Genomic DNA, 17,704 nt, shown 5'->3' with positions numbered 1-17,704 from the left:
TGGGACTTGACTTTCAAAAAGATGTAATGAACAATGTTTATAACCCTCCTATTTAGAAAGTACATGGTAGTACAGATTTTTGGTCACATAAACTGAGTTGCTTTTCACCCTGATATATTTGGACAAGTACTCTGAATAACGTGGATTGTATTATTTTTATCCAAAAACATATTTCACTAACAATTTGCATTCACAGAATAATGTAGATCTTGGAGCAGAGATTCAAAGGAGCCTGGGGTAGACAGGAAAGAACCCATGAAGTGGTGAGAAGCTGAAAGATGGCTGGAGCTGCTTGTGAAGAAAAGTGATGAGGTGCAGTGAGGTGGAGAAAAGGTGATGAGAGGACCCAGAGGTTACAGCAGTATAGGAAAAAGTCTGTATATGTGCCAGGAATTCATAGTTTTCATGTTTGTTTTCAAAACTGCTGACAATTTGGTATTTTTGCAATTTGACGGCTGAATGAATAAGATATGAATGAATGAATACTGAGAACAGCATGTAGAAAGTTAGTACAGAGCAGAGGAATCAACATCAACTGGAGAGGGGCATAGAAGATCAGGCTAATTGACCTATAGTGGCAGTCAAAAGCCCTATGTTACCAGAGAAACACAAGAGAACTGGTGACAAACCATCCCCTAACTTGAAACATCCATATCCTACTTTTGCTTTCTAGGCTGCCCCTGTATCTGAAAACCCCTTCTTGCTCTTGTTGTCACTTTAGTCCTTTCTTCTTCTTTCTCCCTACTGACTGGTTGTCCCCTCCCCTCAGCCTTTACATCGCAGTTTAGACTGTAAGCTCTTCAGGGCAGGGGCACTCTCTATAAACCTCTTTACACATTTATATTGCTAATGAATAATAAAGAACCTTGAGCCAATAAAGATGACTAGGTACAGAGGGGCAGTAGCTACTATAAGTTTAACTAGAAGATTAGGAGTTGCCCCCACAAAAACTAAATTTGAGGCACAATTCTCCAAAGGGACTTTATTCTAGCAAGGTTGATCCATAACATTTTACAAATTTTGCTCTGATTTCCATGGCTTGCAACAAGAACTCTCCCTCAGCAACTTTCCATAGAATTTACTATGCAAACATGAAGCATGGGAAAAAAACAAGGTTAATAAGGCCCATAGCAGCAGAAGATACTGTAGCATGTATAGTAATAGGAGTGTATGGTGTAAGAATTTGTGTATTTGAAACAGACTGTTTTAGTAAACTAAACCAGAACCATGAAGTTGCAAAGCAAAGCCGATAAAGCAGCTATACCACACAAATTCAAAGGGTATTCTGACACACTAGTCCTTGCAATACATTCATTAATTTAATTCAAGGTTTGCTTAATAAGATGACTTCACACTTTGAAGCTGGAAAGCTGATCAGGAGGGGAGAGATCAGATTAAAATGTTCAAAGCATCAACAGAAACTGAGACAGTGGTTCAAAGTGAACATCGAGGCTTTAAAAAAAACAGCAATGAAAAACTTATTTTTCATATCTTCTGTGGCTGCCCAATCTACCCTGCGCACCCTCTGGCTACAGCACACCTTCTCTTGTTAGTCCCCCATCTTTTAAAATTTCTTCATCCACTCCCCCATGAAGAAATAACTGGAGTATTTTCTGTGGCTGGGCAAAAGAAGATGGCTATCACTGTGTTGCCTCCCGAAAACACTCTGCCCATAAATTGCTAGTATCACTCACATGCATGTATGCACGCTGAGTGGTTTGTCCAAGGCCATGCTGCAAGCCAAAGTCAGGAAGAGAACCCAGACCTCTTCTTTAACCACTCTGCAATACAGGCTCCCTTTTGGTCAGAGCAAGAATGGAAATAGTATGTGGATTATTATTAAAGTTGTGAGGTATTCATAATTTGTGAGACTCTATGTAAGAACTGAATCCCTGGGACACTTAATATATATCATGCCTCAGATCCAAGTTGTACATGGATTCCAAGGGCAGAAGAGACTATTGTGATAATCTATTCTAGTCTGACCTCCTGCAGAAAACAGGCCATAGGACTTCCCTGAATTAATTCGCAACTTAAGTCCAGTAGCTGTGGTTGGACTAGAGCACATTTTTTAGATAAAACATCCAATCTTGCTTTAAAACTTGCCAATTATCCATCACGACTCTTGGTATATTGTTCTTGTGGTTCATTACTCTCTCTTATGTCTTATTTTTAGTCTGAATTTGTCTAGCTTCAACTTCCACCCATTGGATTGGGTTATGCCTTTGCTAGATTGAAGAGCCTATTGTCAAATATTTGTTCCCATGTAGGTACTTAGAGCTTCACAAATAAATTGTTCATTTTACCATTGTAACGGTCTCAGTTTTAGCAATATACATAAGTAAACCTTACTTACAGGTAGTACCTTGCCCCATTCTCTATGCCCTCAACTCCTTGGTGAACAAATAGCACGTTTCATAGCATCCTTTCAGGCAGTCTACCTATGAATGCCACTAGACTGAGGACCTCTCAATGTAGGACCTTAGTGGGGTGAGGAGAGAAGTTGGTGGCAGAAAGTCTTATTTTTTTTCCATCTGTATCTAAATGGTCCAGGTATAGTTTTTCCTCAGTAAAAATTCTACCGAAGTAACAACTTCATCACTTTTGTATATCTCCAGAAAACCCTTTTCCCCCTTGTTTTTTGTCGGCAGTGCAAATGGTGTTTTGCATAGTTCCCATTAGAAATGTGCTGCCACATCTATTTTTAGAATGCAAACTCCTTGAAACTCCATGGGGGTAGTATGGGGGTTGCATACCAAAAAGTAGAAAATGCTCACTATCTGAAAGAAAGGGAGAGAATTGTTCTGAGACCGCTATAGAAGAGGAGAAGGAACAGACTTGCATTTATCTTTTATTTATAATGTTGCCATCAGGAGTGTCATATTCCATTTTGAGGACAGACCATAAATTTCCAATTCAAGCCTACTTTTAAAAAAATATTTATTGTATTGGTCTTTCTTTGGAGGCTAACAGAACCAGTTCAGTTCCATACAGCATTGAAGGAAAAAAGTATGAAGTCAGTAAAACACTCTTTTAGTGATCTGATAGGACATTATAATAGCCTCTGTCCTGACATACTGCCCCCTTAAACCATCTTTTCTTCTGCATTAGTATAACAGGTCACCATGGTATACAGACTGCCTGCAACAGATGAAACAGTAAAGAAAAATTGTGGAGCACTGGTGGGGACAGAGGGTTATTACAGTATGATACTGTCACAAAGAATTATTGAATCTTGTGCTAAAGTTTATTTGGCTCCCTTATAAACCCTGCAAAGTCTTGATTCACCATCCAAAACACTTCTGCTCATCAGTGTTATCTGCTCAGCTACAGAGGAGAGTGTCTCATGCTGTGAATTTGCTAACTAGTCTGTGGATAATATCACACTGATTCACACTAGCTAGCCTCTGTGCTGGCAGAACCACACTGGAGTGAAGTCAGAATGTGGGACAACAAATAAGACATCCTCTCTATTTGATTTTTAAGCAGACTCACTACTTGGTACTCTTAGAACTTTTGGGGCGCTTTGGACTACAATGTGGACTTATGTCCTTTTTGGTAGCAAAGTAACTGTGGCAGTATCTGGAGTCCTTAGATTTCCCTGAATCTTGTCATTTTGATTTTACACCCCTGTATGTTATGCAGACAGTGCTGGTTTTATTTGTTGATCTTCTGCTGATTAAATACTAATGATCTATCCACGCACACTTACTCTAGATTTTTTTTCAGTAGCCTTTGATAGATCATAGATAAGGTGTTTCTGATATGCCTACCATCCCTGGTAAGACTACAAAGAACTACATTTGAGTGACTCTACTTACTTTTTAAAATACGAAGAACAATCCAGATGACTCAGGTAACTATAGGCAAGTTAGCCTGACATCAATTCAGGACAAAATAATGGAAAATTAAATGGGATTTAATTGATTAAGAACTAAGGATAGGAATATAATTAAAGCCAGTCAACATGGTTTTTATGGAAAATAGGTCTTGTCAAAACAAATCTGATTTCAACCTTTGATTAGATTACAAGTTTGGTTGATAAAGGTAACTTTGTCGTTGTAATATATTTGGGTATTTGTAGAAAATTTGACTTAATACCATACAACATTCCAATTAAAAAATAGACTTTATAAAATATCTGAGCACACAAGACATGGATTAAGAACTGATAAGTGACAGATCTCAAAAAGTAGCTATCAATGGGGAATCATCATCGAAGGGTGTGTTTCTAATGACTTCTGCAGGAATCAATACGAGGCCTGATACTATTCAACATTTTCTTCAATGATTTGGAAGTAACTATAAAACCTTGGCTGATGACATCATTATTTACCACTCTGCCAATTTTTTGTGAGGACAGGGCCGTCACACAGGGTGATCGAGATCACTTAATAACTTAGTCCCATTCAAACAAAATGTGTTTTAATACAGTCAAATGCAAAGTTATATATCTAGGAACAAGGAATGCCATTCACATCTGCAGAATGCGGGGGGCTGTATTTTGGAAAGCAACGACTCAAAAGGATTTAGGGGTGATAGTGGACAAGCAACTCAACATGAGCTCCCAGTGCAATGCTGAGGCAAAAAGGTTGCAATTCTTGTACGTATAGACTGATACTGGAATACTGCGTCCAGTTCTGGTATCAACATTTTAAAAAGGAGGTTGAAAATGGAGAGGGCGAAGACAAGAGCCACAGAAATATTTTGAGGGCTGAAGAAACTGTCTTTCAGTGAGAGATTTAAAGTGATCTATCTGTTTAGCTTCTCAAAAAGCAGATGGAGAGGAGAGTTTGATTATAGGATATAAGTACCTTCAGGGGGAGAAAATACTGGGTATTAAAGGGCTCTTTAATGAAGAAGGGCATAGCAAGAACTAATGTGTGGCTCCAGATGCCAGACAAATTCAATTAAATTAGGCACAATTTTTTAACAGTGAGGGTGACTAACCACTAGAACTGAGTGGGCAAACTTTTTGGCCTGAGGGCCACATTGAGTTTCGTGAATTGTATGGCAGGCCGCTTAGGGGAGGGGGTTGTGGTCCGGCCCCCACCTCCTATGTGCCCCCCCTTGGACTCCTGCCCCATTCAACCCACCCTGTTTCCTGATGGATCCATCCACCCCCCACCACTCCCTGTCCCCTAACCGCTGCCCCATCCAACCCCTTCTTTCATTCCTGATGGCTCCCCCCGAGACTCCTATCCCATCCAACCACCCCTTCTCCTTGTCCCCTGACTGCCCCCTGCTGCCCCAACCATCTCCCCTCCTTCCTGACTGCCCCCCCGGGGCTCCTACCCCCATTCAACCTCGTTTCCCCCCAACCACCATCCACACCCCTGCCCTCTATCCAACCCCCCCCGCTCCCTACCCCCTTACTGCGCTGCCTTGAGCACCAGTGGCTGGCGGCCATGCTGCCACAGCCGCTGCTACCACCGCGCAGCACAGAGCATGGGTCAGGCCGGGCTCTGCAGCTGTGCTGCCCCAGGAGCTCACAGCCCCGCTGCCCAGAGCACTGCACTGGTGGCAGAGCGAGCTGAGGCTGTGGGTGAGGGGGAACACTGGGGAAGGGACTGGGGGCAAGCCTCTCGGTCCAGGAGCTCAGGGGCCGGGCAGGACGGTGCTGCAGGCCGAATGTGGCCCACGGGCCATAGTTTGCCCACCCCTTCACTAGAAGAAACTATTAAGGGAAGTGGCAGATTCCTTCTCTTGATGTCTTCAGATCAGGACTAGAAGCCTATCTGAAAGATATGCTTTAGTCAAATGCAAGTTATGCTTTAGTCAAAGACAAGAAATTATTAGGCTCAACATGGAGGTAGCTGGATGAGATGTAGTAGCCTCTGTGATACACAGGAGGTCAGACTAGATGATCTGATGGTCTTTTTCTAGCCTTAAACTCTATGAATCTATGACCTCTCAGGTAGTATTATGAGCTCTGCAGTGAGGATTCTCTCATGTTGTGTACACCAGGGTTCAATCTTGTCACCCCTCCTGCCCAATGTGGCATATGAAGCTGTTCATGAATACAGAGAAGCAGTGTAAGCTGCAGTTTCTCTGGAATGTCTCCTGTACTATCTACACTCTCCAGGTTGGATGAACCAGAAATGTAGTGTAGCTGATCAGATTTGCCAGTAACTAGCTGTAACGCTGGGCCAGTGAGGGTTAAGCAACCAGCAGGCTGGGTGACCTGGAAGCAACCCTTACGGATATATTAGAAGAATACTGAAATAGTAAACAGGGCCATTCCTTGCAGATAGTTATCAAAATCATATTAAATAGACTACGATCCTTAATATGTATGCCTGTATTGTTAGAGAATCAAAGGGTAGATACTAAGTATATTTTGTTAAACTTCTAACAAGATATAGATGAACACAGACCATGTGACCTAATTACCTTGTAGATGCTAAAGTTCTGTTCCTGTCTCACAATGCTTGATTACTGTATTCTATTGATTCAGAAATCAAAAGGGGATATCATTTAGATGGGACTTAGGTGTTAATAATATTATTGTCCTCATTTCTCTTTGAACCTTGTAATTCTACACAGTAAACCTCCTGTAAACTATTTGGTTAATTGTCTTTTATGCTAAAGAATACAACTAGTTACCAGTGTATGCCTAGGAAACAGAGATTAGCTTCAGAGCAACAATATATGTTATCTATTCTTCATCCAAGGAAGGCCTGCTGTGACCATTGCTGTCGAGAGGCTTATTCACTGGCCTTCAAGTATAAAAGAAGCTTTGGGCCTGATCCTTTTCATCTCAGATTTGGTTAAACTTTGACAGGGAAAGTCCAAGTCCCAAGCCTGAGGCCTCCAGGTTCACTCTGAATCCATCCTGGAATTCTCATGGAAGAATTTGAACAAACTCTATACGTGGACTGCCTATTGGACTATATGCTTTTAATTTGACTCTAGAAGGACTTTTTACAGATCAGCAGCCTCACCGTCTCTGCTATGAAACTGATCTAAGAACTTTATTCATATCTGCATGTATATTGATCTTTTAACCATAGCAACTCTCTTCTTTCAATTAATAAATCTTAGATTTAGTTAATAAGGATTTCTGTAATCATGTATTTGGGTGAGAGCTGAAATATTCATTGACCTGGTGGGCAATGTGTCCGGTCCCTTGGGATTGATAGAATTTTAAGTATGGTGAATAAGATTGTTACTCATCTCTCATTGTATTAGACTTGGCTGTCTTAATGGGAAATAAAGGTTGTATTGCTTAAAGGGAACTGTATTTTGGCTTCTTGATAACCAGCTTCAGATAACCAGCTTCAGATAACAGCTTCAGATAACCAGCTGTTTTGTTGCTGGGTGGTGAATCTAATTATAGAATAGACCACCAGTTTTCGGAATTGTCTGCCCTATTCCTTGAGTAGGCATTCTCAGTGTTGCCCCTCCAAGTGTTACGGTCACACTAGCTGTGAGCTCATTGACTGAGGATTGGGCCAGATAAGTAAGATACAACATTAGCAGCTGAGGGGAAGACCAAGAAAAAGAGTGAAAGCTATGTAAACTGCTTTAATCACTTTTTGTTCAGATTTTGTAACTTGGGGTCTTTTGGGATCTTCATCTGGACGTTCATACAACTGGGGCTGAGCATACTTTTTTTTTCATTTGTGCTTGGCTAGCAGGTTGTGATATTTTTCTTCAGGCATAGCCCTCTACAGTTATCCATGCCTTTGTCCTGTCTATGGTGGATTACTGTTATGTGCTCTATATGGGACTACACCTGAAAAACTTTCAAAACCTTGAGCAAATGCCGAAGATTGCAATCCACTAGTTTGTGTGTCCAAAAAGGAGCACGTTACATGTGTGCTTTAATCTTCACTAGCTCCCCATTTGTTTCTGGTACTACTTAAGGTTTTGGTTTTTACCTATATTTAAGGTCTAAAGGGCTTGGATTCAAGATACTTTGTTCTTATGCAATACCACAGCTCAAACACCTCAGCTGACCTCAAGTGCTAATAGCCCCCCGGCATAAAAAAGGGTAGAGAGCGTTTTCAGTGAGCAATTTTCTACTGTGGAACATACATTGGTCTCTTTCTCCCTGCTTTGGTCTGACAGAGTTCAACTTTCAGGACATATTGCAAAACACTCTTTTCCCATGCGCTTCCTGGAGATGTGAGAGAAGAGCTGGGAGGAATGCTTTTAAGTTTGATGGCTTGGGTATGTTTTTTAGGAGGATAAAGTTCAATTTAAATTTTGTATCCACTTTGTTAAAAAGGTGGACACGTGACCTTTGAATAGGTGCTTTTTAAGAAAAGAGGAAATAAATAGGTTTGAGAATTATAATCACTATTAAATAACGGCAGAGGCAATCAATATGAAAGCATGTATTTTAAAGTACCATGACAACCTACTTACAATGACTCAAATGCCCCCAAACCAAGCAAATTCAGAGTTATAATTACATTCTATCCAGAATTCAAAACATGTGTCTAAGTTTAGCAGTGTCTAAATCTGGCAGTTCATATGGACACTTATCAGCAGATAATAGAGTATTTGATGCAAAATTAAGTGTAATAGCTGGCACAACTGTGCAAGTTACGGTTGGAGCCTTAACATGAATTCCTCTGTTTTGGCAAGTGCTAATGAAACCCCCAATATAACCTTTAAAAACTAGTTTTAATCCTATAATCTAGGTATAGTATATTACATAAAGTAAATTTGATGTTAACATAAATAAAATATTACGTGGCCTGGGAATATTTACCTGGAATGCTCTCTAGTTTTCTCCGGAGTTCCTCATTTTCTTGTTGTAGTGAAATTACCTCCTGCTCTAGCTCTTGACATCGGGGACAGTATCCCTCCTCCTCCTCCTCTTCCTCCTCTGGAAGTGTAGATGATGATGGGTGACCATGGGATTCAGAGGTTGCTGGGGATGTCCATCCACCTAAAGTGTGTACTGGAGAGGTTGAAAGTGGATCCACATCTGCCAAACGGCCAAAATCATTTACTGATGAGGTGTTCTGAGATGCAAAGCTCCCAGAAAGCAAATAGTTTTGAAGGGAATCAGTAAAAACCCTCAGAAAGGCTGAGGTTTGTTGTTTCTTTTGAATATACTGCATCTCTATGTCTAAATTGTCTGATGTCTGACTATGGACCATTTTCCCCAGCTGACACTGCTCTTGTCTTTCACTATAACTCAAGCTTTCCTGCTTTACACTAGAAATCATGGACTGAGAATGATTGTTGTCCAGTAGTTTTCCACCACAATTTAAAAGATTAAGAACCCGGCTGCATTGTTGGGCAAAGGCATCCAGAATCATACGACTCTCTGAAACAGAAGAAAAGATGAATCACAGCAAAGTAAAGCAAAAGATATGTCAGACTGTACTAGCTAGTCTAACACACACACAGCTAGTCTAATGATTTAGAGCAGTTTACGCTGTATTTTTTGAACATATTAAAATTGTTTCCTGCTCTAATACTTCGGTAACATTGAGAATTAAAATCATCCTTACTATGCTTCTATTTTGAGGGTACCCTTGTGACCTGGCAGTTAATCAGGAGTGCACTGGGATGATAATCCCTCTGAAAGAGTACTGCGCTAAGCAGTGACTAAGACAAGAAAATGGGGAAGAAAACACAAATTTGATACAATTCGTTATAGGTGTAAGGCCAAATAAATATTTGTCTTGTAGCAAAACATAAGCTGTGAGATGGAGGTAAAAGTAAGATAAGACTTACCGGTAGGGGGGCCTGGCTCCAGCCCCCCAGAAGGGGCGGGACTGGGGGTCAGTCTCCCCCAGCCAGCTCTTCCATGCTGTCCAGCCCATGCCATCTGGGGCTCTGGCAGTGATTTAAAGGACCCGGGGCTCCAGTCACTGCTGTGGCAGGGACCAGGAGCCCCAGACCCTTTTAAATTGCCAGGCCCCGAGGAAGCTGCACCTTTTGCACCCCTCCCCATCGGCAGCCCTGGAAAAGGGGGGGGACATGGAGAAGGGGAAGTGACATTAAAGCACTGCCATGGCAGCACTTTAACGTCAGCTGTGTACGGGCTGGTACTGGCAACCAGTCCTTACTGGTACGCCATACCAGTCCCTACCAGCCCACTTTCACCTCTGCTGTTAGGTACAGATTTTTTTTTTGTGCTCCATGCTCCTCCCTTCCCACCAAATCTTGCAAGCATGAGTTTTTCCTTGCTGTGCTTGGTCTTGTGCTTAGAACTGGCATCTCCTCCTTCCACTCTGGACTCTGAATATGTGCAGATTCCACTGATTCAAGAGTGAGCACTTGAGTCATTCCTGAATCTAGAGGAAGATATGTGAACCTCCCTTAAATGCTGCTGCTGTGTGTGTCTGTGTTTTTTGGGAGTCCAGCTTGACACCCTAAAAGGGGCCCTAATTTTCAGAAAGTGATGAACACAGCAGGCCCCTTGAAAATCAAGCACCTTTAAGGTGTCTCAAGGTAGGCACCCAAAATCCTTAGTTGCTTTTGAAAATCTTGGTCATAATTTTTAAAGAAGGTGACCCAGCCCAACACCACACTGTTGGCATGAAAAAACAGCAGACTCCCCCGCATGCTTTCAAGAGATGGTGCTTCTCTTGGCTCCACAAGGCTGTCTATTCATGGAAAAATCTACTTGCTCCTAGTGAGGTTAGTACAACTCTCCCTGAAGAGCATTTGAAATGACATGGGTTAGCATTCTCTCCACCATTCTGGCCCCTTTACACAAGGTAAAAGGGCCAAACCAGCATAAAAGTCTTTAAAATTCCTGGATCCAGCTGGGGGAGAAATCTCCTGGCACAGGAACTGAGGATGATAGCCCCATGCTGGCTTCTGAGGACCCAGAAACAAGCTCCTGTACAGGTCATGTGCCAGAGGCAGGGCTAGACTAAAACATATAGAGTAGCTTTCTCCTACCACTCTTTCTTTATTTTAAAAATGTAGGAAAACCTCTCACCCCCAGGAGTTAATAAAACCAACATTACAAAAGTGCTGCTACATACAGGAACACCTGCCCTCTTCTAAAGTAATGGAAGGCACTGTGAACTCAGCCTTGTACCCCAGTAGCAACACTACACAATACCTATACACTTCAATGTAATCTCAAATTCAATGTTATTTACTCTCTACTAAAACCTTATGTAAGTACTGCTGTCTTTAACCCTTAGAATGATTAACCAGAAACAATATGGTATAGCCCACCAGATACAATGTAAACAGAAATACCTAGATAAATTCCAGAAATGGAAACCTAGTGACACTGGAGCTTTCTAAATGTAACATTCTGATTGACATAAAATCAAAAAGTTTAAGCACTAACAGTCTCAAGATGTGGTCTCTCTCTCTCATTTCTTCACTTCCCTTAGCAAAAAGGAAAAAAAAATCAAAGGATAATATTGATTGGAATTTTGAAATCGTAATACGCAGCAATTTTTCATTTATTTTAATCCTGTAATCAGATTCCAGACCTCAAGTTGTATTTACTGTTTGCATTTTAATCCTCATGGTTCCAAATGACAAAGCAGTTACTTACTCTTTATGCATCCTTGTTGCAAGGGGACAAAATATGAATGAAACAACTGACATGGGATTAAACACTGTACAAATTTTTTCCCTAAAAGATAGAAAAAATATATATTTTGATATTTCAAATATAAATGTTGGGGAATACCATATTGTATATTAAAATCAGTAAAGACTTTAGTCTATAGTATACTCAAAAAGAACTTAAATATTTTAATAAAATTAGAGTGCATTTACCATGCTCAATATGAGGAAGGAAAGCTCAGTGGTTTGAGCATTGGCCTGCTAAACCTAGGGTTGTGAGTTCAATCCTTGAGGGGCCCATTTAGGGAACTGGGGTTAAAATCTGTCTGAGGTTGGGTCCTGCTTTGAGCAGGGGGTTGGACTAGATGAACTCCTGAGGTCCCTTCCAACCCTGATATTCTATGATTCAAAGTGTAAAGGAAATAAGAGTATTGGTTTAATATTGGATCTAGTACAACTCTAACAGAAAATATGGAAAAATATTTAAAATTTTCATCCATTCTTCTTATAAAAATGAAAGTTAACAGAAGAGATTTAAAATACTAGAATGAAAATTCATTATTTATGATTAAAAACAAACAGATCTGCCCATTTAGCACATATTGTAGCAATCAGTATTTTAGCTTTTGCAGACTGCAGTTAGAAATGAAAGCACTATGCAAAGTTTATCGTCACTTAGAAATTGATAAGTTTTGTTTTTAAATGAATGCTATTGAATAACACTGATCCATGATTCTTAATTGATTTAATGTGAAATATATATGTATTTCCCAAGAAGTGTTCTGCTGAAATGATTGCATAAAATTAAAATTGGATAGTTTACAAAGGTGTTATTCTAGCATTACTTTAGCTCCCCTTTAAGATTCACTAACCATGTAATTCCATTACACCAGATTCTCCCAGTCTTTACTCTTGCAAAGCTCCCTTTGACTTCAACAGGAGTTTTCCCCAGGTGAAGATTTGCCAGAACAGGCCCATAAAATACTGATAGATCATGATCAGACCATTAAAAGAATGACAGTTCCTAGATGAACTATTTCACTTATGAGTGCAGGCTAATAGTGAATAATACCATGTCAGGTTTGCTACAATTCCCAGGTGTGTGTCTCATCGCTACATCTTGTTTTCACTGGACCAAAACTATGTGGTTTCTCAACTTTCCCAGTGCCTGACCAATATAGGGGTTTCAATAAGAATGAGGTTTCTGAAACTCAACAAGACCAGACAGTAGTTATGCTTGTGTGTCTGAGGAACTATCTAGATGAGATAGTGGGTGTAATATCTGCTTCCTCTATACCAGAAGTTCCCAAACTTAATTAGTTCACATACCACCTTAAAATTTCTTGTGAAGTGAGTTTATGGAATGTCACTGTCATCACATCCCAAACTGTGGTATGTTTACCCCTAGTGGTAACTTCTGGATTTTTTCTTCAGTGTAGAGGATGGATGGTCTTATAATCAAAATATTGGACTGTGACTAAACAGATCTGGATTTAGTTCCTAGCTCTCCGACATACTTCCTACGTGACCTTGGCCAAGTTGCTTAGAGTAAGATTTTCAAAGCCACTTGAGATTTGGATGCCCAATTCCCATTCGGTTCCTATTAATTTCTAATGGTTTTGGGGGTCAAATCCCACAGTGATTTTGAAATTGCCAAACTTAGTGTGTCTGTGCTTTGGTTCTCCCATATACAAAATAGAGATAATGAATATTTTTGTCTTTGTTGGGTACTTAGAGTGTAAGATCCCTGGGACAGGGATGGTTGCTTGCAAGGTGTTTGTATAGTGTTTAGCACAATAAGGACCTAATGGAGATTGGGTTTCTCATAAATACTAAGCTATTCTTAGATTTTCAGGTAGCAGCAATGTGACCTCCCCCCTCCCATATCTGGCCAGGAGTTCACTGTCTTCTCAAATAGGGACCTTGCCACAGTTATCTATGCCTGTCTGATTGATCCAGGGCCTTTGTTACCTCCCAGTTGGATTTGTCCAAAATGACCTACAAAGCATCTATTAAAACACAGCTAGTAAAGAGCGTAGCATTCTGCTTGCATAACAGTAGTCCATGTATTGAGCATAGAACATTTGAGTTGGTTTCTAGGTGAAGTTCAAAGTGATGACCTTAATCCCTATATCCCTACATGGCTTGGTTTCTGATCATTTTACAAACCTCTCTACAGCTGCATCATCTTGGCTTTTGACTAACTGGGATGTTCTAGGTAATAATCCTAAATTTTGAACACTAGGTTACTGACAGTGTAATATTCGCAGTGACAACCCTTGACTCTGCAATTCACTTCATTTATTGGTCCAGCAAAGCCTTTTACTGAAATTCAGAGCACATTGCCAGGTCTATCTATTCACTCAGGCCTTTCTTGAGTAAGTGGGGTGGCTATGATGTTATTCTTAGTAGAGTAAGTGTGCTCAGGAATTATTAATTCACATTTTTGGCTTGAATGTGACAGAGTTGTGACTAAGACTGGATAAAGGCAATCCAAGGCTCTAGATATACCCCAATACAGGGCCCAACCCCTATGCAGTGGTCTGGTGTGACTGGGGGTGGAAAGGATCCTCTACTTCCCAAAAGAGACAAGAATGGCAGCAAAGGGCCATTCTCTTAACCTGGAAGCAGCAGCAGGGCTTTCCCTCCCCTTGAGGGCAGTAGAGGTGAGAGTGGAACCCTCTCCCCTTGGAAGCTGCAGCTGGGCCTCCCCGGTACTCATCCAGCATCCAGAGTGTATCTGCTTTGTGTGTATAAACCAAGCCCACTGCACTCTTCTCCTGATGTACAAGTCAAGTCTACCAAGAAAAAAGTGTGTATTTACATATCAGCTACCTCTTTGTAAACACACACCTTTTTTTCTAGTGTAGCCATAGCTACTCAGAGTTGTCTGCCAGGATGGTGTTGGCAGTCCCCACTCTCTGCAGTAGAGCTTGGACTTAACACTGCATAGATGTGTGGACCAGCTTACATTTCTTACATTGGAGCTATTGTTTCAGGCTGTCTGCAAACTCAGGCAGACATCACTGCATTGGTTATACTCTGTTCACATTTTCAAGATTTTCTTCAGAGCCATAAGAATTATAGACTTTTTTTTAAAATGAAAGTTGAAATTCTAATATCACTCCAGGAGTGGTCCTAGGCATGTGCCTTAATCTGGCCCCACTTGTGACCCACTCTCCCTTTGCACTGGGTTCTTCTTGCTTAACTCACAATGTGTACAGCTATGGAGGCTGTGTTGTGCATGCCTGTGTGGCTAGCTGTATGGAAAGTATAGCGTGGATGAGTAGGCAATGAGGCAAGAGCTCAATAGTGCTGAACTCGGCAACCAATATTCTTATTGTGCGGGTGGGGTGGGGTGTGTGGAATTGAAATCTATGGCAAAATTTAGGAACAGGCCCTAACTACTTGTATGATTCAGTAATACAGCAGAAAGTCCAAACTCCTGCTTCTCAAAGGACAGGACTTCTGCACAGAACATTCTGTTGTAAATAAGGCCTTGTACATTTATTTACCAGACAGTTATACATATCTTCTAAAGAGTATTCCACTTTCGTAAAGAAATCACAGGTATCATGTTTTATCAGTAGGTGCTTGACTGTGTACCATAAAACAGTGAAATAATGCTGTTAAATTATTTAAATTCAATAGTTTTATAGAGGAAGAAGTATGATTTACTGGCATGGGTTATGGAGTTTGTTCATCAAAGTAGTTAATTTTCAGACTATATAGAGGATTAAACTTGTTTGGTAATATACTAAAATTTCTAGGGATTTTATGGAAGTAGCAATGTGTTAGATAAACTGGAGAGAAAATATGCATTAAAACATAGCGATATATTCTATTATCTAGACTATCATGCTGTTTAGTAAAGAAATGTCATCACATTTCTTACAAAGGCAGCATCAACATACCAAAACAGGATCCAATTTTTCTAAATAAATAAATCAATGATGTGTTAAAAATTAACAGATGAGTTACTATACCCGATGTTATTAAAACCAGATGGTGCTTCCTAATATTCATCCTGTTCAGTCAAACCCTGAATGTTTTCTGGACCATCAGTATATAAAACAGGATGCTGCTATTTGTGATGCCAAACAAAAGCAATCATGCCTGCCAAGCACATACTATAACAGGCAGCATTTCAGCTCTGCTAGACAGAAAGTAATTAGAATGCTTTTAATGTCCAAAAGAATGATGCTGATAGGCTGCCACAGATGTGTAGATTTATGAATATTTATATGGTGGTTTATAGCTGACACTTTTATCAGTTGAAGAAGATAAAATATCTGCCTGACTCAGAAGCCTGACAGTCAGGTTAATAAAATCTCATTAAAGAGAATGACCTATGCAATTATATAGGATTTATTGTAATTCATTTTTGATTGCACTCTGCTTAAAGATGCAATTTCCCATTTCCTGATGCCAAATTTAGGTTGCATATCAAGATCTATGTGGGTTTTAACTCCACACCATCACTAGAAGAAAGATATACATTTAACATCTTAGTATGTTACACCTTTAGAGAAAAATTATTTTGATCGCCTGTTCCTCTCTACAGTGTGTGAAGATACTGCAAAGAAGCAAGGAATCTATTCATTTTTCTTAATTACAACCTCTCAAACAATCTCTCCATTATCATTTGCTTTCTATGATAAAAAGCCCAAGACCATTCTCCTTCCCTGATTTGCAAATTTCATTGAATCAAGTCACTGATGTCCTGGGCACCCGGAAGATTTCTGTCTTGTCGTGTCTCCGTACATTATGATGTGCAGAAGTAGAAATCGGAGGTGAGCACTTTTCTGAGACAGCAAGATTAGCTTTCAAGAGAGCCCTAACAGAAAAGGCATCAGCAATCTTTGATGCAGCTTTTTCTGAGTGGGTTTCCTTCCGAAAACGAATCTGTGATGGCAAAAGGTTCAGGCAAGGCGTGAAAGGTTTGCTTCGCAGTCTGAAATCAACAAGGGGAAAGAGGGAACCGCCCCTGCTTCCTAGCAGAGAGCGAGGGCTCTCTGTCCTTTCTGGGCAGGTTTCATATGTGTTAGGTACCACCACTGACTTACCAAAGGGTGTGCAGGAACTTTAGTTATTATGCGTGAGATAATTATGCCTGTACAAGTCACCGAGGGCGGAGAGAGCCCCTGGCACCGCATCCTCCCAGTGCTGGTAGCACGTCCCCTCCGCTTGCTGGGGAGCAGCAGCCTTGGGAAAGAAAGGAGGAAGCGCACAGGCGCTGAGCCCCTTTCTCCATAGGGGAGCAGCCGCCCCAAGTGTTGGGGGTAAAGCCTCATTTTGCAAGGTGTCCCCCTGGTTATTGGATGCGCCCCCCCAGCTGGAAGGGGCGGCCCCCGTGTAGCCCCACGCTGCAGGGTGAATGCCGCCTCCCCCCCGGCGGGGAACCCCCCATCCCAGGCGCTCGGCAGCCCGCCCGCCCCTCGGAAAGTGCCGCACGAAGTTGCGGAGAAGAGTTGGTACCTGCGCTCAGCTCCAGGCTGCTGCTGATGCCGCCCTCGCCGCTGGCCGCGGCCCCCGGCTGGCTGTGGCTGTAACGGGCCGAGGAGGAGGAGGCTGCCTGGGGCCCCAGCGGCGGGGCGGGAGTCCTGGGGTGGCCCTGCGAGGCGGCTCGGGCGGGCCCGCTGGGGTAGGAGCCGGGCGCCGCCGGGTAGTGGTGCGGCTCGCTGCTGCTGGAGGCGGCGGGCGGGAAGGGCTGCCCCGCCGGCCGGAGGTGCGGGAGCTCCACCATGGTGGGTCTCTCGTAGCGCTTGGGCAGGGCTGGTCTCTTGCTGGGGAAGGTCTTGAGGACGCTGTAGGGGCTCCGCTGCCGGTAGAGCCTGGGGAGACTGGGCCCCTCCTCTGCCGCCTGCATCTCCTCCTCCATCATCATCAGCATCCCGCCGCTCCGGCGGCGGCTCCCCGGCCCGCTTCCCGCCGGGGCTGCGTCTGCTGCAGTTGCCGCCGCCGCCCGTCTCTGTGGCACGGCGGAGCCCGGTGCGCCGGGGTGCCGGGGTGATTGACAGGCGGCCACGCCAATGCCTGGAGGGAGACAGGAGGCAAAGAGCAAGTGTTTAGGGTAATCGCTGCTAGTGATAATGGGGTAGGGGGGGCGGGACTTGGCCCGGCCGCTTAGCCGGCGGCCGCCCCCTGCCCCTGCCCAGCGGGGGGGCCGGCTGCGCCCAGGCAGGTGGTCAAGGGCTGA

At 42.4% G+C, this 17,704-nt stretch overlaps 1 protein-coding gene across 3 annotated transcripts in view; it reads right to left on the bottom strand.

Annotated features, from left to right (window-relative positions):
* Positions 1 to 17,492, bottom strand: part of BEND4 (BEN domain containing 4) — a 35,827-nt gene extending 18,335 nt beyond the window's left edge. For 2 of the 3 annotated variants that reach the window (XM_032764993.2, XM_032764994.2), the window contains exons 1-2: positions 16,984 to 17,465; positions 8,723 to 9,286 (exon numbers count right to left, since the gene is read on the bottom strand). In XM_032764993.2, coding sequence (XP_032620884.1) covers positions 8,723 to 9,286; positions 16,984 to 17,398 — 979 coding nt within the window. In that variant the 5' untranslated portion in view covers positions 17,399 to 17,465. Of the gene's footprint in view, positions 1 to 8,722; positions 9,287 to 11,491; positions 11,573 to 16,983 lie in introns of all 3 variants that reach the window. The other variant, XM_075066495.1, reaches the window with a different exon arrangement.
* Between the last annotated feature and the right edge of the window lie 212 nt (positions 17,493 to 17,704).

The sequence above is a fragment of the Chelonoidis abingdonii genome, chromosome 5 (assembly GCF_003597395.2).
Source record: "Chelonoidis abingdonii isolate Lonesome George chromosome 5, CheloAbing_2.0, whole genome shotgun sequence".
NCBI classification, from domain to species: Eukaryota; Metazoa; Chordata; order Testudines; family Testudinidae; genus Chelonoidis; species Chelonoidis abingdonii.
This window is presented reverse-complemented; position numbering and strand designations above follow the sequence as displayed.